We start from the raw sequence: 26781 nt of genomic DNA on the forward strand, positions 1-26781 counted from the left end.
ATTGGGGGATCTTTTTGGCTCCACAGGCCAGATCCTTATTAGGATCTACCTTAGAGAGCAAAATTTGACGGGCAGGTGGGAGTGCCAACCTGTCAGTCACCTGATGTCATAATGATGCCTTGTGATTGGGTACTTTGAAGTCAGCTGACGGACAGTAGAGCCAAATCTAGCTTTCTGTAGGCATTGGGTGTGTCTGCAAGTTCCCCATGGAAAACTTGCTTGCACACCTGATCTGCCAGGTTTCAGATTTACCTTCCATCCGCTGACGGGTGGTAGAGCCAAAGACTTGTTTTCCATTGCCAATGCACATCTCTACCTGCCCCATAATTAACATCACATATGATGTCAGGTGTTGAGCAGGTGGGTGTGGTTTGGTGAAATCAGCCATGCTGCTCAAGTTTGAACATCTAGCGGGCAATGTTTTGCCTGCAGGCAGAGATTCCTCATCATACTTTAAATTATATATATTTATATATAAGCAAGTTGCTTGTATTAACAGCTAAGACTGTTTTGATGTATGGAAGTGATGTTATATGGAAAACGTCTGGATATGGCTACTGGATTAAATAAAGGATTCCTGTCACTTTAATATGAATAGCACCGGCAGAAAGGATGCGGACCTTTCTGCCTCTTTCTCCTCTGCAGCCCCTGAAAAGCCTCCCTTGAGATATGGAGGACCCTCCTGGATATAGTGGGCTGTGATGCAATTCCCCGTCAACCTGCAGTGACACAGTCCACCCAGTTTCAGAAGGTTCCCTGACCTTCAGGAGCAGCTTTGGGGAGATTAAGGGCTGCCAGGTGTTGTTGTGACAGTCATCTTTCTGATATCCCCCTTCCATTGGCACTTCTCAGGATTCAAGTCAATATTTGTACTCACCCAGCCTCCTATTATGGGCTGCAAAAACAAATACTATACTAACACTCTTTATTTCTCATCAGATATATTGAGGTATGCTGTGGCCTTTATGCTTTGGTTTCTATAGCACTTTCACCTTCACATCACAAACACTTTTGTTGATATAATTGAACACTGATTTATGCTTATGAATTCACTGATTGATCTTGTTACAGATGTGAATGCTTGCCTGGCTACAGTGGAAAACATTGTGAAATTGATGAAGATGACTGTGCGGGACACAAATGCCGCCATGGTGCATTGTGTGTAGATGCTGTCAATGGGTACACCTGCATTTGTCCTCAAGGATTCAGGTAAGCAAAGTGGCATGGGCTCCCTCCAGATAATACTCTGACATTGGAATGTACAGGCTCATGGAACTATTTTTAATGGTTCAGAAGCTAATTGCACAACATCTAGCAATCCACTTGTATGACAAAGCCATTTTCGGCATGCACGCTGTTACTTCCAGTCATTGCCCCCTACATACCCAGTTGATCACTGTGTTCTGCAGGATAGAGCTTCCTGCAGATACCATCCTATCAGGAGATTTGTTCTGCCTGATGTTGGAATGGGGTCTTTAGTGTGTCAGCACTTCCATTTGGAACGACCTTCCATTGCATATCAGCATAATAATAATTTATTCCCGTTTTCTGAGGCCTCGTAGGGCAGACACTTTTTTATGCATAAATGCCCTGGTTAGTTTATTAAACCATGAACTTATCTTTGATTTCGTCTTCACTCTGTTGTACTTTTCTTCAAAAGAGTATCAAAGCAACTTAGAGTAATAAAATTCATAGATCCTTTGAAATTAAGGTTCACTCAGAGTAGACCCATTGAAATTAATGGACCTAAGTTAGTCATGACATTAATTTCAAAGGATCTGCTCTAAATGACTTGGTTGATACACCGCATGGAAATGCAGCTTTATCAATAATTCACCCTGCATCTTTACTTCAGGCAGGTTCTCTACCCTCCTATCCCAGCATCTTGCATGCCTGTCTGATTTAAACATTTGTTTGGTGCTTTGTTTTTTTGTAAAATCCCCCTCAATGTTAATTTTAAAAACTGTTCAAAGCAGTAGCAGGTTAAGGGCCTGCTAATCGTGCAGTGTACAGCCCAGTTTAGCCATTCATTTTGAATGTACAAAGAGTCATGTGCAGAAGGCTTCTCCCCAACATTTCTATCCCCATCAGAGACCACTGTGTATTAAGCAGAAAGTTGTGAAGGAAGCACGTTCTGTTGCTCCACCATTAAACTACATTCACAAGAAATGTAAGGCAACAACACGCCCAGAGGCTGATTGGGAATGTTCAAGTTACGCTTTATGTTACATAGAATTCCTACCATCATCACACTAAGTGTTCGGATTCTGATTGTCATAAAACTGCTTTGCATTTGGTGTACAGGATTTCTGTAGCTCTGTCTTGACAATTTCCAAGTTTAGTTCTGTCAGCTGTCAATAGGCCACTCTTCTGAAAATTTCACTGTATGTCAAAGATAAGGACACTTCACCAAATGAGTTCAGTAATCATTGCCTGGAGGGTTAGATATTGCTTCCTTCCAGTCAAATATTTTCTGTATTTGAGAACACATTCGCAGCAAGAGAGCAGTCACACCTGGAAAAAAAGAGCTATGATAAAATAGAAATGCAGGAGCATTTGTGAACCTTTTCTCTGGTCATTGAACCTACAGCAATTTACTGTTTTCCCAATTTCATTGCTTCTTTCCTTTTGTTCTTACCATGTACTTCTGTTGCATTACTCTGCTTTTAGCATTCTGAAGAGCAGGTATTGATTCTTAAAGTGATGTAAGGCCATGCTTTCAAAAGCTCAGTGCTTACGAAAGATAAGATAAGGAAATGAATTTCTTTGTTCACCCTTCCTGTTCTATTCTCTCCTTAAATCTTTGACTTTATGCCGGTTGTACAGAAAAAGGCTAATGGATAGATTTGTCTAAGTTCCTAAATCGCCTATGTTCCTAAAAGTGTCCATTTGTTGGTGGCACATTATTTTAAAGTATGTTGCTCGAAACGTACCATGCTTAAAAGTAACATGCCACCAAAAAAAAAATGGTTTGGGGGACATTGTTTTTAGGAACCAATGTAGTGGGAGCACAGTGCCTGTGAAAGTCTAGAGACTTCAGCACGATAAATGTTTTGTATGTTTGTTTTCAGAATTTATATCCTGCCTTTCTGGTAAAGATTCAAAGCCACTTGCAATCAAAACCAGAATTTTCCAAAAATATAAATAAGTTAGTCAAATAGAAAGGAAGTGTGGCACTCTCTAAAAACATCAGGAACAAAAGCAGTAAAAGAACGTCATCATTTGACGTTCATATGGAATTTATAAAGAACATAGATGCATTATAATAAAACCATACTTTTAATAGCTTGAGTATTTTATGCTGTCCTAGGTGCTCATGCTTTTGCCTTATATAATAAGAGTTGCAGTTGTCCATTTCCCATTTTTATCCCTTTCTGTCACTCCTAGTTCACCTGTGGTGTTCCTCACCTTGCCAAACAAAAAAGACAATGAAATGAGCATTGCAAAGATGTATTTATGAGAGGGTAAACCAGGCAACTGCCCAGGGCAGCAAATTGGAGGCAGAGTCACCTCCCACAAAAGCTCAGCCCAGGCCCTGGAGCCAATGGCCACCATGGTGGACTCATGGGCCAGCAGTGGGAAGGGAGAAGCAAATTTATCACACCAGCCAAGGACAGCGCCCCTGTTGTGAAAGGGGAGGTGACACAGCTTCACAACAGTTTCTCCTGAGAGAAAGTGAGATGGGAGGGTAGCACTCGTGTATAGTTTATTGTTGAAAGGGACGGCAGCAAATGTCTTCTGCAGACACTATAAATAAAACACTGTATGTATACTTCCTCTTCAATGCTCCTTTGGCATGACTGTCAGAAGGCATTTGGAAGCTTTCACTTCCGCTTTCATTTTATGAAATTATTTTGTTTCAACAAATCATAAGATTAATCACAGATTAGGGCACAGGTGTAATGCTAAACTATGGTTAACTGAAATCAGAAGTGAAATCTTTCCATCTCCTCATGGCCATACCGGAGGAGGAAAGAGGAGCAGTGGAGGAGAATGCCAGCCCAAAGGGCTTGTTCTCATAATGACAAACCAGTTTATTGTTCTTTGGAGCTGTATCTTACATTTAGAGCAATGGAGAATGAACTCTTCTGTAGTGAACTCTTTACACTTTAGGCATGGGAGTTTAAAATGAAGTTTAAAATTCTGGTAACAAAATACTTCTACTTATTATTCTTTACACGAACTTTGCCTTCTGTATTTTCCTGGCAGGCTGCTCTGCTGGGGATTTGGAATCCCTTTTTTATTATTTTAAAGACAGCAATGGCAAACACTGTGAGCACCACAAAGTTGAGTTCTCTGATGTGCGTGCATGTAAAATCAATTTCAATTCATTTACAAAAGAGAGCAGTGGTACATGCCTTGGGCATTAGCTGTGTAGTTATTTGAAAGTCTTAAGTGCCAATGAAAAAGAAGGATTGCTTATGGTGGCCTATGGGAATGGAAATTAGGATGAATGTAATAAACTGCAGCCAACTTAGCTAAAACACTGAATGATCTTGTCATGTATGTACCAGGCTACTTCCAGCTAGGCATTTTGTGTGAAATCACCATTCATGATTCACGCACACTGATGTCCTCATCTATTTGAAACAGACAGTTTCACTTTTTTTTGAGAAGGATGAGTAAGTATCAGTATTAAGAGATTCAATTTTGACATGGGCAGTGGCATATCAGGCAGGGGGATGTATCACAGCTCAACACACATTTGCTATAACCTTTGTGGTGAGCACCATTTTATTGCCCTGTTAATTTTGTTTAAGCAAGTTTAAACAAACTAAACACTTTCCCATCTAAAGGGGGGTTGGGGTTGGGGTCTTTTTAATGTTTGTGAAATACTAGCTTAATGAAAGTGTAACTACAATGCAGTGGAAAGATGCCAGAGTCCTGCCCTTCCAACAGCAGCTTTGTTGCCACTTATCAGAATAGGGTATGGTAGAGTAGTGGTGAAGTTGGAGCTGTGAGGATACACTGTTGGAATACACTTGACATATTTGCTGGTGCACCCACATAACCCACACAACCTCAGTTCAACACTTCCAATCTATTTTTTTTTAAAGCAAAATGTTGTTTAAATGGAGTGTTTTAGCAGTATACCCCTGTGACCCTAATTTTAAAAATAAATAAAGGGAGAACCCTTTCCAATTCTTTCACCATATTTCTCTCCATAAAACTTCCAATATACCGTATACATCCAATCCAATCGTTTTGACATTTCATGGGTAGCAGTGGGCAATCATACATAAACCCTTATTGATTATATTTTGACTCAATTACTTCTTCAAATAACAGTCTATGTGATTTGTAGCTTTGTAGCACCCACTGGTGTGGACATAACATGGCATGAGGAGCATACAGGCACTCACAGCCCAGAATGATGATGTTGTTGGCATCCACCTGTCTTGAAAGACAATGGATTGTGCCTCCAGCAGTGAAGTCAAACTGATAGGTTAGCAGCACTGAAGTGACCTCCCTGGGGCGCAAGCCTGGGCAAGTTTGACCTAGCTTCATGTGTTGGGGTGTGTTATTTATTTATTTTTGTTATTATCTTGTGTACTCTCTGGTTTTTTGCTTTAAACCACCCTGTGATCTTTGGATAAGGGTGATATATCATCATCATCATGATACAGGAAGGTTTTGAGCAACCTTTTCTGCTCATTTTTTACACGCCACAAAAATTCATCCTGACCTCATTATACATGTTATTTGTAAACCTACATATGAAATATATCTATGAATTTATTAAGACTGTTCCCCCAGGAAACACTGTTGGATGTCAGTCGGCATGAGTATATTTTTGATTTTGCTAATTTCAACGTGGCCCACTCCCAAGTAAGTGTGTTTAGGACTGTGGCCTAAATTTTGATGAAGTAGCCCAAACAAAGTTTTTTTTTAAAAAAAGCTAACAGACTGCAGTTTGCTGAAGACTTAGTGGCATCATAACAACGTGAAGATGCTGTGAAACTGCAGTCTCACCACCCTTGTAGACGGGCTTTGAGGCTGTTGCAGCTGTTGCCAATGTCACAATTCTTTTTCAGGGCACTTTTGTGAACCTGACATCTGGTTCCAACTTGAATGAACTGCCTGTGGTTGCAGACTTAGGTTGTACAGTTTGGTATGATCCCTGCTTACTTAAAGGATTTCTGCAGAAACTCCTTGCTGCAAAATGTCACAGCGGGAGAACTTCTGAAATAGCTATGTAACAAAGAAATAAAACAACATGCATTATACAAAGCTCAGCAGTTGTAATGTATGTTTCCCCTCCATAGTGACATCTATCAGAAAAATAGGTGGACTGCTAAAGGGAAGGTTTAATAAGTCAGACTCTACTTACCAGGGGTTCATGAATTCTAAAGAGAGTTCATACAAAAGTTAAGGGAAAAAATAACACAGAGTCAATATCTGGGAGAAAGTGGCCATATTATTTATTTCAGAAGCGCTCACGCTAATAAGCTATTTCATAGTTTTATAGAGTTGCAGTCAAGAAAGATTGGCAAAACCTGTGCTTGCTACTGATTCATATATACTAGAATGTGACTTAAGCAACAAGAAAGCAATATCTTTGCATGTAAGTTTTAAAAGCCCAGCTGCTCCTTCACATCACTTTAAGCCGAGGAGAGTCAACCAGTGGCGTAGCGTGGGTTGTCAGCACCCGGGGCAAGGGAAGTAATTTGCGCCCCCTAACCCGTGGATTTGCGCCCCCTAACCCGTGGATTTGCGCCCCCTAACCCTAACCCCCAGATGTTGCGCCCGGTGCGGCCGGCCCCCCCTGCACCCCCCATGCTACGCCACTGGAGTCAACTGTCATTTTTCACAATAAGAAATTGCTAGATGAGAAGGTACATTAGACACAGTTCCATCTATCTTTCCTTCTCTGACTCAACTTTCAAAAAAACAAGAGACACGGGGCCAGACAAGTTGTGAGGTTAAATGCAGTTTTTGGATTTAATGTGTGGTCCTCTGTCCCCCTGAAATGCATAACATTACCTGGAAGATAGATCACCAGGGTTGCATCATGCACAGAGGGGAAATGCAACCCTTTCCTCTCCTGCTTTGGTGCTGAGGAAAATCCTTCCTCTGAAGATGCTATTTGTATTGTGAGGAAATCCTCCATTGAAGCCCTTGAGGGATTCCAGCCCTTCAAGCTAATGCTCTTTGAAAAAGCCTGCACATTCAGTGCAAAACATAGTGCACAGTCTCTGTTGCTACCTTTGTCTGGATATTGTCTGGATATTTTAGGATGTATTGTTCCATTCAATGTCTTTTTTTAAAAAAAAAAGAATTCTTAATTATTCATTTATATTAAGCAAAGCTGCAGCCCTATGCATGCTATCTGGGAGTCAGCTCCATTAAATAGTGTGGTCTTAGTTCTGAGAAACATGCATAGATTTGCCGTGGGCTTTTTGTTTTTGTTTTTTGCTCTCCTTTGCTTAGTTCAGAGAAGTTGTGGTATTATCTTCACACACATTTTCAGTTCTTAAACTGTGTGGGTTTTATTAATATCGTACATTTGCTTGTAGCTTCTTGCTTTTACTCTAAATCCATCAAAGGGGCTTTTCTGCAACAATGACAGAATAAACCTCTTAATTGGAAAGTCTATAGAATGTCTTTGGAAAGAGGGCATGCACCATAGTCTGCTTTACATTTTCTGTGTGCTATGGTGTGACTTTCATGTTAATGATACGCTCATTATGTTATGCAAATAGTTTGGTTGGTTTTGGAAAGTTGTTATAAAGAAAAACTTTGGGACAACCAGCAGAAAAATAAAGAAATAAATCTTCCTCTCTGTCTCAGCTTAGCCACATTGCCTGGTCAGAGGCATACCTAAGAGTTGGTGAAACTGGCCCCCACCAGGAGTGCAGGCCCAGGGGGAGGTCCGGAAATCACCTATCAGGTGTTGGTTTCCTCCCGCAACACCTGGAACACCCCCTGGCTCAGCATTTCAGCTCCTGCTTTGCCTGTAGAAGGAATCTGCTAGGATCTCCAACAGGAAAAGCTGCTGCTGCTGCTGCTGCTGCTGCTGCTGCTAATGATGATGATGATGGTGATGGTGATGGCAGAAGGGGGTCCTCAGAGTGGCTTCCCTATTAAGAGCAGCACATGCAGCCTGTCCAGTCTTGAGGAGGCATGATCCTCCTGTCCAGGCAACCTCGCTTGCTTCTCAGTTTTTTCCCAGGAAGATGCTCATACAGTTCATTGCCAGGGGTCAATGATACAGCTCCTTGCCACCTCTGTGCCTGCCTAATGTGCCAGTCTGGCAGCATTTGAGAACTATGGGTGAGCACAGCTGTCTTCATGGGCATGCAGTATCAGCATTCTGATCAGAGTCAGACAATGAAGTAGTCTGTTGTTGGAAGGTCACAGTAGCTCTTCGCACGTCTTCCCCCTGGTGATTTTTCAGTGAAGTGTCTTGTCATTGACCCTATCCCACAAGGGGAAGCAAATTGCATTGGGTGGGGGGATTCAAAAAAAATGAGAATACTTGGAGGCACTACAGGGAAAGACAAAACAATGCAAATATTGCTCAAAAGTAATCTAGAACCACTTCTTCACATTCTGACCTAGTCTTACGTTGTGGCTGACATCTGAAAACTATTTCTCACATAACAGTTTTCTTAGATGTGCCTCACTTTCATTTAGGACCAACCATGAACATCACTACTTGTCTGTTTCACTGCTAGTGATAGGAAGCAGCCCCACATAGCTACCTTGTAAGCAGCATGACTGTGGCTCAATAAAACTAGACACTAGCTGTAAGTGTGACCTAAGAGAGAATACATTTTTCTTATTAGTAAAACCACTCCTGAAAAGAGGAGCAGATGTCACTGAAAAGACTTGAATTCTAGTCGGTTTCTATTTTTGCCAAAATGTGGACAGAATGGACACACACAGGAATAACAAATTAAAAACAAGTTGAAACTTCATTAGAAATGGAAGGCTGGTAATTGCAAAGAACATGATTACAAATATTTATTTTCAAACCTCTTATAAGAGACTACGGTGTGCCTTGCTTTCAAAACCACCTTGCTGCAATTTTACAAGTGCCTGATATATTGTTTCATTTTAAAAAAACTTAATGAAGTGAATGGTATAGTTTTGAAAGGTTGGTGGTGTTTTCCTTTCCAAATGTCACATGAATATCTATCTGCATATTTAGCAGTCAAATAATTCAGTCACACATTTTGATTTAAATATGAATTTAAATGAGTGTTTTCTAGCCTGATTTCCACCCCACCCCCATCGGCCATGTACCACTGGTGATTTTCCACTCAGGGTGTAGGATTGAAGTACCGGTAATTGATATGTAATGTTTCCTGCTCATATGGTTTTATAAAGTGCTTTCGTGAACATATATACTCATATATATATAGTCCATTATGTACTCACAGGATTACCTAAAAAACCAACACAAGAGCTGGAAATGTTTCTTTGGTTTTGGCCCAGTATTTGTCACTTTTGTACACTCTAGAGCAGCAGGAGTTGACAACGGCACATTTAGATTTGAACTTCATATCTTTAAACTTCTGGTGGGTTTAGAATAACATTCTTACGTTCTTATTTTTTAAGTGGGCTTTTCTGTGAAAATCCTCCGCCGATGGTTCTGCTCCAGACAAGCCCTTGTGACTACTATGAATGCCAAAACGGAGCGCAGTGCATTGTCGTGCACCAGGAACCCGTCTGTCGTTGCCTGGCTGGTTTTGCTGGCCAGAAGTGTGAGAAACTAATTACCGTCAATTTTGTTGGAAAGGATTCCTACGTTGAACTTCCACAAGCCAAAATCCGCCCTCAAGCAAACATCTCCCTTCAAGTAAGTCAACCCAGTTCTGTTCCCATATAATGTGGCAAAGAACTTATACAAAGGCCAGCACACACATTACATTCACTACCAGCGAAAACAGTCTTACTGTGATAAGCAATACCCACTTAAACCATCATTGGAAGGAACACCTGATGACTTTAAAAGCTGATTAAATTAATTTGCATGCTTTCACACGCTCCTGATGCAGTTTAAGCATCTTGTACTGGGAGAGAGCCATAATTTCTTTCCTCACTCAATACGATGGAACAAAAAAATGAAGAAACAATTTTGTTTATTTTTTTGACGTTGCTCAACCCCTCTTCATTCTCTCTGGTTTTGCTTGCATAAAAAAGCAAAATGCGCCATGATCTAGGAGCTGAGGCACATTCAGTCATATAGGCCACATCTTGGGCTTCATGTTGAAAACAGGTTTATGACAAAAGTAGATTTTGAATGATAATATAAAAGCCAGACTTGTTTACTACATGGATCTCTCACAGATGGTGTTCTCAAAGCTTATTTTGCAGTTAAAATATTGCTTCTCCATCTGGTAGCTAATGCCACACAAGTAAAAAATTAGCTTTAATGAAGCATCTCTTAAAACAGGATTAAGGGGTGCTTCCAAATAAAAAGAACTGAAATAAATAAAAAGTCACTTTCAACTTACCAGTCTGAGCAAATACTTTGATTTTTTTTAAAAAGTGAATATTTCAGTTTCAAATATTGCCATTTGTCTTCCAATTTAAAAATCACTCTGGCACATTTACTGCAGAAATAATTGGAACTAATACTTGTTTCTGAGAACCTCAAAGGCCTTTTTTTAAGCATGTAGCTACATAAGAAAGTTGGGAGAAGACGTATAGATAAAACTTCGGGAGCAGTGGCTAAATGCTTGAAAACTTGTGTGGAACTAAACTAATCACAATACAGGGAAAGCTGAAATAATGCAGGGGGGAAGCTGCAGAAGCTAGTCATGCCTACTACCACTGCTACCTGCAGTGAAAGTGTTTTCAGTAGAAACGCTTCCCTGTTATCTGTATGCATGGACAACATATTAGAAGCCTCATAGAGCATCTCCACATGAGAGGAGACCTTGCAGAATCCCTGCTAAATATGACATTTGGAATTCCTCCCCAACTCACACAAGCATTCAACAAGCATTCGTCAGTATGTGCATACAACCACTTTACACAACTGCTGAATGCATGGATGGTGGTTTAATCTTAATTCTGAAATGGTCCATTGTATATCAGCTGTTACTACTGAAGGATGCAGACAGGAGACTTGGCGTGGTGTAGCCTACCACTTGACTTCCCTGTCCTGGCAGGGCACTGCACCATTTTCTGAAGTCATTGTAAGTGGTTTACTTATTTTAAAGCCTTCGGTTCATGGCTGCTGTTTTCATAAGCAGTCAGCAGTTGAATAATATTTTTAGAAGTTTGTTGTGTTACATTCTGTCATTTTATTTCTCAAGCACTTTGAGCTATGTGAGATTTTGGGTAAAAAGTTATCAAAAAAAGTAAAAAAAAAAATGAGAGAAGATGCATGCCATTATGAGTGCTTCTTAAGCAGAAAGAATTAACTATAAATTATATAAACAAGTAAACTCAGGATTTCCTAACTGGGGGGACGGGTATTGCTTTTGTTTACTGTATTATGTCTTTGTGATCCTTGGAGGGGCGGTATAGAAATTTAATAAATTTAGTACTTGGCTTCAATGTACATTTAAAGTTTCATATTTTCACAAGCTTCCCTCTTCAATACTGACCTGAGGGATGTTTGACATGAGTAATTCTTAGTTTACATTTTACCTGGTTGTGTTTCTGGTGGTACAGAAACTGTATGTATCCCGTTTATTAACTTTCAGTGAACATTTGTCCTAGCAAAGCTCCTTTTATAGAATAAGCACAGTAACTGTGATCTGATTCCTAATGCCCACTGCACACAGAGATGCTTACTGAAATATCTAGAGATGCCACACTTAAAATGGTACATGCGAAGGAAAGAGCAACTTTCAATCATTTTGAGTTTAGGTTTCGGTTGTAAAACTTGGGTTGTAAAATGGTTTTTTACTTCAAAGGCTCTCCAACACAGGGGGGCAAAAGTTCACAGTAAAGTTAAAAGCACAAATGGATGTTTTGTTCGGGAAGTTGCTCATAGGAAGTTTAAAAGGGGATGTTTTGATCAGGATATTTTGCATACAAGGGCCTAAGGTTCAGCCTAGGAAGCAGACAATTAAGGGGAAATAAAAACTTTACCAGAAAGCTACTCTCCTGATTGGTAAAAGTTTGGAAAGGCAATGGAAATAGGGTAGTTAGAAAGCTGTGGAATCAGAGATTTGAAGAGTTGCAGTTGACAAAGCTGGAAGAGATGGAGGGAACTGAAACACTGGGAAGTATAAGAGCATAGTTGGGCACTGCAACAGGAGGAATGTGGAAGAGACCACAAAGAGACCCGGAAGTTGAACAGAGGGATGCCAAAATTGCTGAATACTGACTTGGTTAGGGGAAAAGTCTAGAATAGGTATAGAATGCATTTATCTCTATTTATGGATAACTTTCTTGCCTTACTAAAGGTTCCTAAAACCTTAAGTAAAAGCATATAGTAATTTGTGGGAGGAGGGGGCGGAATTAGTCTGAGGACCTGTTATTTATGCCATGCCTAATTGCTTTATCACTCTCTGCAGAGGAGGGAGTAGGTTAGGCCCGATAATATCTGAAAGGCTAACAGGCTGTTCACTGAAAGCAGCCAGAGAAAAATCAAGATATGCACTGGGTGGCAGTAGCGAGAAGATAAAGGATTGTTGTGTTGGCTGGTCTGCTTGCCACCTTTCCTTTTAATGGTGCAGGCTACAACCAGTGCCACCACACTGTAAAAAAAGTAACCATTTTCTTTACCAAAGAGCACAGTGCAATGGCTTTGAGATAAATGTTTTGGTATTTACTAACTATACATGAGGTAATAGTTGTTGTGACAATTCATAAATATTATGTATATGCCTTTGCTTTATATATATATATTGCCATTAATCACTTTTACTTTGACATTTAAAGGTAGCAACAGATAAAGACAATGGCATCTTATTATACAAAGGAGACAACGATCCCCTGGCTTTAGAGTTGTATCAAGGTCACGTGAGACTTATCTATGACACGCTGAATGCCCCACCCACAACTATATACAGGTAGGTACACTGGCTACAGAATTAGAAAGTGAATATTTCCTTTTAAAAGTAAAATTGCATTCTCTCTCTCTGCTTACAATTTCACATTTTCCTTATCAGGCTGAACAGAAAAGATGCTGTTGGGAATTTTTTTTAAAAAACAACCCCCAAATAAAACCAGTATATTTATAGACCCACATTTCATTACTGTATGGACTTCCTGCTATAAGTTTATATCTGTCCAAACAATCTATTCTAATCCTCATTCTGACACCACACATATAGAATAGGTCACAATCTGCTTGCCTTCAGTTGAATCACAATTGGGCCAGAAGGCATTTTGAAACTGGAAGAAATTATGAAGTTTCAACTGTGAACCACCTAGACCAGTCCCTTCATGTGAGTTAAAGCCAATTACCCAGAGGTAACTGTTAATGAATAAAGCACCCAGCATCGTCACAGTTCAGCTGTTGCTACTGTCACAGAGAACACACACAGTGCAAAAAGAATCTTACAGACAAAACAGCAATAGATGCCTTGCACAAGGAAAGCAAACCATGTATGGATTGAAAGCAGGGGAAATTTTGCCAGTCTGACCTGGGAAGGGCAAAGGCGGGAAATGCTTTTCTGGCTGCACATATATGGTCATCAAATACCAAGAGCACATCTTTACTTTCCACAACCATTGTCTTTGTCACAAGTGCAAAAATATTTCACACAATAAGCATGGAAAGTGTGGATGATACGCATGTGTAATGTGCATGGTAGAATTAAACCCAGTTAGGGCTCCTGGGTGTGTATGAATGTTTAATGATTCATGTCTATTGTTCACACATTGTTTGTTCTCAGCACATAACCTCCTTTCTCTAATTCTGAGAGTTTCTAGTGCCCCAGAGGATCCAAATATGGTATCTTTCTGTTTTAAAGAAATCCTATCACCCTGCACACTAAACATCAAAAAGACAAATTTGATGTACAGAGGAACAGGAAACTGCTTACAGAGGCTTCAGTTCTTTGTGTGAATTTTTTAACACTCCGGAAACAAGACAGGATGGGTAATTAGCTCAGTTTGGTGCCGTCTGCTCTTTTTAGGGGACTGTGTTGTATGCAACAGAGTGGAAGCAAGCTCAGTAGGCTTCCTTATTTGCTGGCGTTGTATCGACTAATTAGGCAGTGCATTGGCCTCAGCTAGCTCTGTACTGGAACAGAAAGGCTAATCATTAGGTCTGAGCTAGCCTGTCTACCCATCGGAAGGGGTTTTGTTGGTTACTTTCACCAGTGATTATAGTCTGGTGGGATAGCCATGAAAACAGACTCTTTATTCTGTAGCTAATCCTAATTAATTCCATGTTATAGCAAAGGCAGAGTTGTTACAGCAGTTTTATGCCACTAATTAGAACATAGGGGAAGGCTCATTAGTTGCAGACAACACATGAGGTGGCAGATCAGAGCGGGTGCCTGCTCCCTATTGTTGATAGCAGAATGCTGTAGTGACAAGGGGCTGCTTCTGATATCTCAGCATTTCATAGATCCTCTCCTTCCTGGCAAAGTTACCCGTGGCGTGAAGCATCAGTGTCCTCATTATTCCCGTGCCCTTCATATTGATCAAGGAGGAGGTCTCCATTCAGAATGACACCTCATTACCATAAGATTAATGGCCTGCTCGCTGGCTGTGTTTTGCACTGTGTGATCTGTTGAGATGGTGAAAGCTGCTGCTTAATGTGATGCCCTTTCTGAAATGTCACTCTAATCTTTTATTAGTTTAAGGAGTATAGCAGAATGGGGATTAGCATCAAGCTCGATAGGAAAAGATTGGGCTGAGGGAGAAAAAGCTACAGCTGAAGAATGTCAAAAGGCAGGGGAAGGTGGGAGGAGCTTCTAAGTGAATTAGATTCCCACCCCCACGAAGGAGGGGGGTCCAGAAGGGGAAATTTCCGGCTCCTTGTGCTTCCTATTATGCAAATGACCATGTTTGCAGAGAAGTAGATCTTGGGTACTATTAAGAAAAATGTGTATTGTTGTAACTCTGCTGATAGGACACACCTCTATAATTCTATTATTCTATGGCTTCAAAAACTGGGGAGATCCTGCCTGTGCCAAGCCATCCCACCAGTGATGGGATCTTTGTGTGTCATGAGGCAGAAGGCACAGGCAATACTCTGTTCATTTAAGGTGTACAGTTATTGAATGTGCATGCAAGTCAGTGGTATCACCCACAGCACAATATCAAGCCAATCCAGACTACAATTGTACCACAGTAAGAGAGAAAGAAAATCTGCACACAAAGCAGATATCCCAAGAAGTTTAGCCAAGACCCTAAGCGTATATCACTGATGATAAGATATTTTACAATAAAGAAATTAAGTATGCAGAAGATTTTCTAGAAAATTATTTACCCATTTTAAAGTTTAGAGAGCATAATACCAGAGTGGGGGGATGAGGAAAGTAGCACACATTGGCCATGTTTGGATCCAGTGCTAAATCAGGGCTTCCTTCTTTGTAAACAAGCTGCATCAAGTCTTGCTATCCCCTGCCACCCACCCAAACTCCCACACAGCCAAGAGTGGGACTTTAACAGTGTTTACTTTAAATTTTTAAAAAAATATTCTTTATTGAAATATAAAAAGTAATGTGTATATAATTTAGGGTTGCCAAAAACTATTATTTTGGAGAAAAGAAAAGCAGCTCAACAATTTTCCCAGTTTGTGTCCAGATTTTCACTTTTTGAAATATGACAACCCTAATATAATTGTAAGTTTCTCTGCCTCTCAGCTTGTTACTGCATCTCAACTGGGGATTGTAGTTTACACTAATTATGATTGGTTTAAACAAGCCAGCTTCATAATGCATGGGTTGAAGTTGGCTTGTGAAACTAATCAAAGTTACTGATATATCACTGTCCCTACTTCAGGCGCAAGGACAAGCTGAGATTCAGGGATTCCCAGACATGCAGCAGTAGGTAGGTAGGTTGTGAACGCAAGGCTCGCTATGGCTTGTTCAAGAATCAATTTATTTCCTGCTTTGCCAGTTCTGTCCTTTCTTTTTGGTGCCTCTTGCTTAAAGGGAAAGGACTTTCTAAAGATGTGACCAGAATGGCAGCTCCTGTCTAGTCAGTGCCTTGCCTTGAATTTGCTCCACCACCACCTACCCTCCATCTTGGTAAAGCAGAGCCATTTGGAATTAGTTACTGCTCTATGGGGGCAGAGAAGTACATCCATGCCAGCATATTGGCACCAGCTACAAAGAGAACCTGAATTTAAAAAGAAAAGGGGGGAAGTGAGAAAATGTTTTTATAACCTGCCCAATGTGCACTGATTTAAAATATGTTGTAGGGTTTGTGGAAGGTTCTTTTCAAGATTGCTGGTGTTGCAAGAACTTCATAACAAGCCGTCACTGCTTAAACTTCTTTTAGCCAATTTCCCCTCTACACAGTTTCCAGAAAGAAACCAACCCCAGAATCTGATTTATGTCATTGTTTACTTTAGAACATGTTGAACAGGGTGAAGCTACAGATCATTCTAGCACATTTTTTTTCAGGTATTGCTTCTTTCACTGTGGAATAGAAACTGTCTGGCCTACATGTTAGTCCCCACCAGTGGAACATGCCATATATGGAAACTAGCTTTTATATGACCAGATCACTTTCACAGCTGTAACTAGTGTTTTAACTGAGCTCCTTGGCACTGGGCATTTAGGATCAGTTTCAGAAATCAATATTAGGGCCTTGGAACAAGTGTGCCCTCAACATGCTTCATTAGCTGGGGCTATTTCTTTCTACTTTCATAAACAGGTTGGCCAAGGAAAAGGGTATCTTCAAATATTTGATTTGTGCTTTTCCATAGCCAGCATCTAGGGTTAGAGGAGTGTGTGTGAACCCAGCACCTCTGTATCACAGATACAATTATATAGTTCTTCTTTACTTAATACCAGGAAGAACTATGTTCATTCATATAGCTCTGCTATATTCACAGCAGTTTGATCTGATGGTTTTCTACTTTAAGCATACAGAGTGATGTCAAATGAGAATGAATTGTGATTGTTCAGTATGTGCACTATGTGTTCAGCAGCTGCCTTGTATAATGTGCACAATAGAAAGAATCCATCTTTGGATTTTGCTGATTCATGTTTGCTCAGAAGCAATGTGGAATATCTGAGATTCTTTGGGGATTCATTTCAGATTTCCTCAGCCTTATAACTTGGAGCAGAAATGTCAAAGTTTGCATTAATGTTTTCCTGGGCACTCAACATAATGTCAGGTAGAAGTCAGTAAATATATTTTAGTGGAGATTACATAAAGTATATTGCCATTTATCGCTAACTTTGAAAGAGAAGGAAATTAACTAAAGAAAACATTTCAATCAAACCTGAGCTGTTTTATCAGAAAAAAACATCCTAGGGATATGAGGTAGTTGGTAGAAATTTTAAAGCTAGGATTTTTAAAACATGCAAATATTTTATTACAAACATTTTCAAAAGACACTGCCTGTGTTGATATTTTCCCAATTTATATATAAGGCTTTTTTTTTTAAAGGGGGCTCTTATTCCTTCATTTAAAAATAAATAAATTTGCATTTGTAGACCAGATTCTTTTTCCTTAGCACTCTGCTTATTGCTTTATGTTTTGTAAGAATTTTAGTTAGGATAACAATTGTGATTCCATCTGACATTTGCAGGACAGAATTTCATATTCATTTATTTTTCTCCACTAGACAGTTTTGTTCTGTACTGTAACTGGAATGCTAAGCATCTTAAAATGGAACTTTACAGCCTATATCTTTTAGGAAAATATCCATTGTCAATTTAAAGTAATGTAATTCAGCTGACAAATGACTCCATTTACAAACTCTCCCCATGAGAGTTTGTTTATGGTAAGTATTAAAAAGCTTTAGTGATAGTTTTAAATTTTCAGCCACTGCATTTTCTGCAGTTAAAATTAGAGCAGAATGATGCACTGTTCAACCAAGGTCAGAAGCAGGCTACTAATCTGATCATTTTCACATAACTGGTTTTCCTACTATATGCAGAGGAGACAGTTGCATGGAACAGGGCTATCATTCTTTCTTTTTTCCTAGCATGGCTCATGTGCCCTACATCATGACCAGAAATCCAGCAGGTTTGACTTTTCCTACTATACAGGTGCAGTCATAAGAAACCATCATATTTCTCTCTGTCATATCACACTTACATTGTTTGTTTGTAGGCTCTCCATACTGATTCTTGCTAAATGGCCTCAAGGCAGCACTAAAATACAATAAAAACAACAAGAAGAAACTGGAAACAAAAGCAGCAGATAAAATAGAGCTGAACTCCTTTGGGAAGAAGGGCAGGATATAATTTTAATTAATAAATAAGGAGCCCAAATGAAAATGGTATAAAAGTACCTTCAGTGCCATTGAAGTTCATTTAAGGGATAAAGGAAGAGGATATGTTTTTACTTGTGCATAAAAGACAGTAAAAAAAGCACCAAGTGAACACGTCTAGGGGAGAAAGAGTTCTGTAATTTGAGCATCACCACTGAAAAAAGTCTTCTCTGTGGTAGCAACCCAGTTTACCCACAAGAGTAGACAAACCTCAAGAAGAATCTCTGAAACATATAGATGGGCAGGTCCATGTGGGAAGGCAGTCCTTCGGATAACCCTCTACCAATATCTTTTGTGGGTTTAAAGACCAAAACCTGCACTTTGAATTGACCCTGGGAATAGAGAAGCAGTGAAAATGTTTTACATTGGAGTGATTTGTTCACAATAGTGTGGTCCACTTAATAGTCTGGCTGCTGCATTCTGCACTGGCTGAAATTGAAAGCCAGCAGCCCTTCCAGGGAAAAGCTGGTGCCTCTAACATTTATATAAATCACCCACAATGTAAAGTATCAGAGCAGTGTACCAAAAAAAGAAGAAGGATAAAATGTATAGCGAGAATAATACAATGCATTAATAAAATAATGATGGGCACACATTATCTCTGAAGAAGTGAATTGTGCCAAATATACTGATTCCTAGTAATAGCAGAAGAGAGATTCATCAAAAAGCAAAACAAAGATAAGTGCATTTTAAATAGCGACTAAATCTAATTCTCACATTTAGCAAACAAGATTGGTAGTGCCTCCTTTCAAAAATGCAGACAGAGACCACACAGTGAAGATCAATGGTAATAATGTCTATCCAAAGCTCCATTTTTGGTTTCAGATTGTCATGATCTACATGGCATCGCCAACAACAAAAATTCCCCACAATGCACGATGCCAGCTTTGTGGCTCATATGTATGGTTTCTTATACAGCAATAGTTTTCATCCATTGTCTATGGTACTCCAGTGCTATACTTTTAACACTTTCATTTGATGTAACTGTATCTATATTCGGACCATCGGCTATAAAGGGACTCCTGCTGCGGTGAGGCCTCGGACCATCGGCTGTGGGGAGGCCTGCAGGGCCTGCTCCCTTCCAGGGCCTTTCCAACTGGCCCAGGGGGCATGGCCCGGGCCCTTATTTGGAACAAACTTTTGGGGAAGTGTGGGAAGTGTTCTGCCATTGCTTCCCTGTTCCAAGTGGTTAATGTGCTTTAAAATGTCCTCAAGCAGTCGGTGGCAATTTAAATTTTTATTTCTTTTTTTCCTTTTTTGCTTTGTTGGGGGTGGGTGGGTGGGATGGATATTTGGTTGGGGATTAATTTTAGTATAATTGTTCTGTTCCTTTTTGTTGTTGTTGTTGTTTTATAGGTTCTGTATAGTTTGTGTTTTGTTTTTAAGGGGCGGGATCAGGGCTGCCTGGGAGTGGGGCCCCAGCGAACACAATGGCTGGGACAAGTTCCACAGGGGGGGAAGCACTGGGACATCCGATCTCGGCGATCATGGGCAGGAGGCGGAGTTACGCTAAGACCAGACCATGTCATTACCGAGGAGGCAGGTTTGAAGACTATCCCTGCCTCCGGGTCTGGCCTTGACCGGATGGATACTGGAATCAACAGGGGAAACCCACATGACCTGAAGGTGTTGCTGTGTAATGCCAGGTCAATGATTCATAAGACCACTGCCATCCACGACCTGATTGTGGATGGAGGATTTGACCTGGCATGTGTGACAGAGACCTGGTTGGAGGACACAGATGGGCCTGTCCTTGCCGCTGCTTGCCCACCAGGTTTCTCTTACGCACAGCAACCCAGGTCATGTGGGCGGGGAGGGGGGTTGCAGTGATTTTTAGGAAGTCACTAGCTTGCACCAGGCGTCCTACTGGGAAGATCCAGTTTTCTGAGTGCATGTTCTGGAAGTTGGGCAATAGGGGCAGTACAGGATTCCTTTTGGTGTACCAACCTCCCCGCTGCACCAAGGATTCCCTGTCTGAGCTGCTTCAGGTCATGGCGGATTTTATCCTGGAGACACCTAGTTTGGTTGTCCTAGGGGATTTTAACATCCATGCCGACACGACCTTACAAGGGGCTGCTCGGGACTTCGTGAAAAGCATGGCCTCCATGGGGCTGTCCCTGAATAAGTTTGGCCCAGCTCATAGTCATGGACATGCCTTAGACCTGGTGTTCACCTCTAGTGACATGGGTGATCTGACACTAAGTAAAAGTGAAACAAAGAAGTGCCATGGTCAGATCACTTCCTGGTGCAACTGGACTTCTCCGCGACCCTTCCCCTCTGCAGGGAGGTGGGACCAATTCGGATGGTCTGCCCCGCCACTTAATGGATCCAAATGGTTTCCAGAGAGTGGTAGGGGATGCTTTATCCCATGTTGATGGCCTTTCAGCTGATTCCCTGGTGGCCCGCTGGAATGTGGAGTTAACCAGGGCTATCGACTGTCTGGCTCTGAAGCGCCCTCTCCGATTGCATGGAGCCCGGACAGCCCCGTGGTTTTCTTTGGAGCTGAGGGCGATGAAACAATCGCTGAGACTGCTAGAGCGTCGGTGGCAGAAAACTCACTCCGAATCTGACCGGACACAGGTTAGAGCTCATCGTCGAGCCTACCAAGTGGCGATAGCGACGGCGAAGAAGACTTTCTTCACCGCCTCTATTGCATCTGCAGAAAATAGTAGCAGGAGACCCCAAGGTCTCCTGCAACGATTTTGCAAAGTTTTTTGCAGATAAATCACTCATATTCGGAAGGAGCTAGACACCACCATGGGAGCAGGGCTGGGGCGGGAGAGTGCTAGAGCTCTGTCTGGTCAAGTTGCATGGGATCAAATTCAATCCGTTACCCCCGAGGATGTGGACAGGCTGCTTGGATGCGTGAAACCAACCACCTGTCTCCTTGATCCTTGCCCATCCTGGCTAATAAAAGCAAGCCGGGAAGGGCTGGGCGATGGGCTCTGCGGGGTGGTGAATGCTTCCTTCTGTGAGGGAACATTCCCAGATCCGCTGAAAGAGGCGGTCATTAAACCGCTTCTTTAAAAAGCATCTTTAGACCCGGCCGGTATGGGCAACTATCGCCCAGTCTCAAATCTTCCATTCTTGGGCATGGTGATTGAGCGTGTGGTTGCTGAACAACTCCAGGCACGCCTTGGTCGCGCTGGTTGATGATCTGTGGCAAGCTAGGGACAAAGGTGAGAGTTGTTTCCTAGTTCTGCTGGATCTCTCAGCGGCCTTTGATACAATCGACCATAACATCCTTCTGGACCGTCTAGAGGGGCTGGGAGCTGGGGGCACTGTTATACAGTGGTTTCGCCCCTTCCTCCTGGGCCGTGTTCAGAAAGTGGTGGGGGGGATGAGTGTTCAGACCCCAAGGCTTGTGGGGTGCCTCAGGGTTCCGTCCTCTCCCCCATGCTTTTTAACATCAGGGGGTTTGGACTGGGTGTCCATCAATATGCAGATGATACCCAGCTCTACCTCTCTTTCAAATCAGAACCAGTGAAGGCGGTGAAGGTCCTGTGTGAGTGCCTGGAGGCGGTTGGAGGATGGATGGCGGCTAATGGATTGAAGTTGAATCCTGACAAGACAGAAGTACTGTTTTGGGGGGAGACAGGCTGGTGTGGAGGACTCCCTGGTTCTGAATAGGGTAACTGTGCCCCTGAAGGACCAGGTGCGCAGCCTGGGAGTCATTTTGGACTCACAGCTGTCCATGGAGGTGCAGGTCAATTCTGTATCCAGGGCAGCTGTCTACCAACTCCACCTGGTACGCAGGCTGAGACCCTACCTGTCGCAGACTGTCTCGCCAGAGTGGTGCATACTCTAGTTATCTCCCGCTTGGACTACTGCAATGCGCTCTACGTGGGGCTACCTTTGAAAGTGACTCGGAAACTACAACTAATCCAGAATGCGGCAGCTAGACTGGTGACTGGGGGCAGCCGCCGAGACCACATAACACCGGTCTTGAAAGACCTACATTGGCTCCCAGTATGTTTCTGAGCACAATTCAAAGTGCTGGTGCTGACCTTTAAAGCCCTAAATGGCCTCAGTCCAGTATATCTGAAGGAGCGTCTCCTCCCCCATCGTTCTGCCCGGATGCTGAGGTCCAGCTCCGAGGGCCTTCTGGTGGTTCCCTCACTGCGAGAGGCCAAGTTACAGGGAACCAGGCAGAGGGCCTTCTCGGTAGTGGCGCCCGCACTGTGGAACGCCCTCCCATCAGATGTCAAAGTGATAAATAACTACCTGACATTCAGAAGACACCTTAAGGCAGCCCTGTTCAGGGAAGTTTTTAATCTGTGATATTTTAGTGTATTTTTGGTTTCTATGGAAGCCGCCCAGAGTGGGCGGGGTACAAATAATAAATTATTATTATTATTATTATTATTATTATTATTATTATTATTATATTCTTAACATAGGGCTGGGGACCCTGCAACCTGCATGATGGATCAGACCTACCCCCCCAAAAAAAACCCCACCATTTGAAGTAACCTGTCAAGAACCCTCTCTCTGGCCATTCACTTTCAGAGCAGGTGAAAAGGGAGAGGTGCTGGATGTGCATGCATGCTGGGTGTATGTGTATGTAAGGTGGGGGGGGATACCGTCTGTATGTGTGGTGAATGCAGTGAGCATGTGCAAGAAGAAGTTGTGTTCAGTGGCTACTTTGGCTCTGTTCACTGCTGGCATGTGAATATCAGAGGACTGAACAAACTTGAATGTGACTCTCTGGCCAAAAAGTTAGTAGCTTCTTGGTTAAGGCAATTGTTAAGTTGCATTTTATGCAGTAAGCAACAAATAAATGCAATCAATAATAAAATAAAATGCAAAAACAAATACTTTAATAAAAGACCAGTTGGCAGCCTGTGAAGGTTATTTGCTTGCTGCTACTCCACTGGGAGCTCAAAATGTTTTATGGGTGTGCAGAATGATAACCCGTTCCTAGATCTCTCATCTCATTTCATCTCATATGAAACATAGAGCGGGTACTGAAAATTCACTGGAACAAATTTGGGGATTCCTCCTTGGATGAAAGACCTGAGGGAAAGTGTTTTCATTTGAGATATGCAAATTAGATTAAACATACACTCAGGTACAAGAAATAACAAATCAGTTAAACTATCAACAAAGCAAATCGTATGCATTTCAAGCTGCACTCTTCAGGAATACTTAAATAGATGTATAAATAAATGCAGTGCTTGCTCCGCTGATTCTGTTAATGAATGCTACTTTTAATGTATTGATTTGGGGTTTATATTATATTTCTCTTTCCTTTCTAAGTAGCTTGATTATTTATTTGAATTGGAGAAAGGGATGGAAGTATTAAAATGATAACTACACATTATATTAAGCACATGATTTAACTGGACATTCTGTTTGTTTAACAAAAGCAGCTGTGATCTGGTTTAGGACTGTAGTAAACAGGGAGATGAGATTTAACCCCTTTCATCCCTACAGCATTATCCTGCAAAAATATAACCACATAACAGATTAGAATGGGTATCCCTCCAGATCATATTATTCTGTACAGATATTGTGTAATATATTATTTAAGGTATGCTTAAACAGACATGCATGCTGCTAAAATGTGAGCGTTCTTGCATATAATTTTTGGGATGCATTAGCTTTTTGAGACATACATTGCCCTCTAGATCTCCATGCAAGTAACTGAGAAATCCTTTTTATTTACTTGATTTCTTTTAGCTCTACTGGAAATGTTGAACCTTGGGCAGCATGTTGCCACCCAACTAATAAAGGGAAAGCAATTTCATTTCCTGGCTAGCTATCTGGTTTCTAAAGAGACAGCAGAGTGGTTTTTTTTTCCAGCTTCCAGTTTCAGCTAAATATCTTCATTTTTCTGCTTTCCATTCAAAGCTGGGAACATTTTTAATTATATCTGGCACTAATCACTGTCAACAGAGTATCTCCAAGTGAATAAAGCAGGTGCATGTCTTTTCAGAAGAAGAAAAAGTTATTATAAACCACTTCTGGATTAAAAACTTCCTTTTGAATACATTTACATTTTTCCCCTTTGGTCTTAATCATTATTTCTGTATTGATCTGTACTATGCAAACAAATTTAAGTCCTAGCCACTTACGCCTATTTCAATCCTGAATGTAAAAATGCTGAAAATAGTTTCTTGCAAATATTATATAGGAATGTCATTCTTGCCTTATATTTGGTAACAGAAGCTGTTACCAAATAGCTGTTCCCTATGGGTCAAATTACATGTGACATTTAATCATGTGAAAGCTGTCCCTGAGGTTTATGGTTCTTTGCTGAAGTCTTATGTCAGACATTCAAATGGGAAGAAGGAGTGCTTATCTCTCTCGCTTTTTCTTCTCAAAATTTCCCCCACTCCTTTTTTTGCCTGGGGTGGGGAGCAATACCATATGAAAAACTGACTAAGCATCATATATAATTTGAGGGGTTTTCTTTCTTTTTTTTTAACCGAGTAACTGACCACTGCATCAATTGAAGAGTATAGACTGGTGACTGGGGGTGGCTGCCGAGACCATATAACACCGGTCTTGAAAGACCTACATTGGCTCCCAGTACGTTTCCGAGCACAATTCAAAGTGTTGGTGTTGACCTTTAAAGCCCTAAACAGCCTCGGCCCAGTATACCTGAAGGAGCGTCTCCGCCCCCATCGTTCTGCCCGGACTCTGAGGTCCAGTGCAGAGGGCCTTCTCAGTAGTAGCGCCCGCCCTGTGGAATGCCCTCCCATCAGATGTCAAAGAGATAAACAACTACCTGACATTCAGACGACATCTGAAGGCAGCCCTGTTCATGGAAGTTTTTAATGTGTGACATCTTAGTGTATTTTTGGTCTTTGTGGAAGCCGCCCACAGTGGCTGGGGAAACCCAGCCAGATGGGCGGGGTACAAATAAATTATTATTATTATTATTATTATTATTATTATTATTATTATTATTAAGCATTATAGTTATTATTGCAAGTTAGCTCAGACTAAGAATCCTAGCAACCTTTGGTCAGGAAAATAATTGCTGGGTATAGGAGACAACAGAGGGAAACTAATGTTTATGTTTGTAAGGGAGACAAGAGTATGTTCATTGCATGTTGACGTCATGTTGTTCCAGACCATGTTTATTGCTTGTCTGGTGCACTTTATTGAAAGATACTAACAAGGATGGGGAACCTTTTTCAGCCTGAAAGCCACATTGCCTACTGGGTATTGTTCTGGGGGCTACATGAGAATACACCAACAAACCTGACCTTAAGCATAGATTTATTCCATTCAGCTTTCAGTTCTCAACTTGGGTTCCAGGAAGCAGAGTCTCTGCTTCTTTCTGAATACTGTATCTGTTTTAAGAAATTCCTGTTGTGGATATCAGTCCACAACAAAGGAAGGGTGAAATATGTGTGCGAATAAACCAATAACAATAATAAATAATTCCACCCTCATTCTATCATAGTTCTGGTTACCCAGTTCTGTTCTTCCATGAAAATGTCGATGAATCACAAATTTGTTTTGACACATCAGTTTAATACAATACCTCCCTGAAAACTGGAATAGGGTCGCTGGATGTGATAACTGCTGATGTCAGCTACTTTCCATACATTTTGTGTGTGTGTGTGTGTGTGTGTGTGTGTGTGTGTGTGTTTGTGTGTTGGAGGGGGGTCATTTTATAGGCAGATAGAACAACATCCTTTAAAAAGGCAAATCTAATGCAACTATTTTGAAGTGTGTTTATATTTCAATGAGGTTTTTTTAAGCATATATTGTGAATTCCAGAAGAATGGTTTCAAACAAGGCAGATTCCACTTATTGTACAGCATTTTAATAGTTTTACTGGAACTTAGCCCAAAGTAAAAACTTGAGGACTGTTTCTAATTGGTTGGCAGAAAGTTGCTAAGACAAGCTTTGGCTTTATGAATCCAAACACAAAGTTGGTGCTGATCCAATTCCTATTTTAAATTCCCCCTCTTTCTCTCTCTCACACGCACATACACACATTGCTATTTCTTATTTAATTTCTTATCAAAATAATCCTTGAAAAAGTGCTAGATGTGTTTGCAATCCTAGATCATTTACAGATGTTCGGATCTTATTACATTTTCCCTTTGACAATTCTACAGCTCAGTTTCATTCTTCTCAGTTCCTAGAAAGCTTTAAGTTTCGTGGTACTTTATCCTGGCCCAGCTCAATTTTTCTGCCAAGCTGTTTACATTTTGATTTGAGATGATCGGGTAGTTCACTGTGTAAATATGAAAGTCACCATCACCCTTTGCCTGAAATTGCCTTTCAGTGATGCTCTACTGCCACCTAGAAGTCAAATGTTAGACTGCACCTTAATTGCTTACTATGCAACTTCATTTCCCAAGACTGTGTACTTGACAAAATCACCTATGTCAACAATAGTTTTCACTGACTGTATCTGTCTGAAGACAATGCATACACTAGCATTGACAGTATTCTGATTTATGCTAGATATTGACTTCATCAGTTTGGTAGCTAAT

The 26781-nt window shown here is 41.1% G+C and overlaps 1 protein-coding gene across 2 annotated transcripts in view; it reads left to right on the plus strand.

Moving 5' to 3' along the window:
• SLIT3 (slit guidance ligand 3) overlaps positions 1–26781 on the plus strand; it is a 422071-nt gene that overhangs the window by 384424 nt on the left and 10866 nt on the right. For both annotated transcript variants that reach the window (XM_081184726.1, XM_081184725.1), the window contains exons 30-32: positions 1072–1209; positions 9565–9805; positions 12850–12980. In XM_081184726.1, coding sequence (XP_081040852.1) covers positions 1072–1209; positions 9565–9805; positions 12850–12980 — 510 coding nt within the window. The remainder of the gene's footprint in view (positions 1–1071; positions 1210–9564; positions 9806–12849; positions 12981–26781) is intronic.

The sequence above is a fragment of the Podarcis bocagei genome (assembly GCF_964188305.1).
Source record: "Podarcis bocagei genome assembly, chromosome: 2".
NCBI lineage: Eukaryota > Metazoa > Chordata > Lepidosauria > Squamata > Lacertidae > Podarcis > Podarcis bocagei.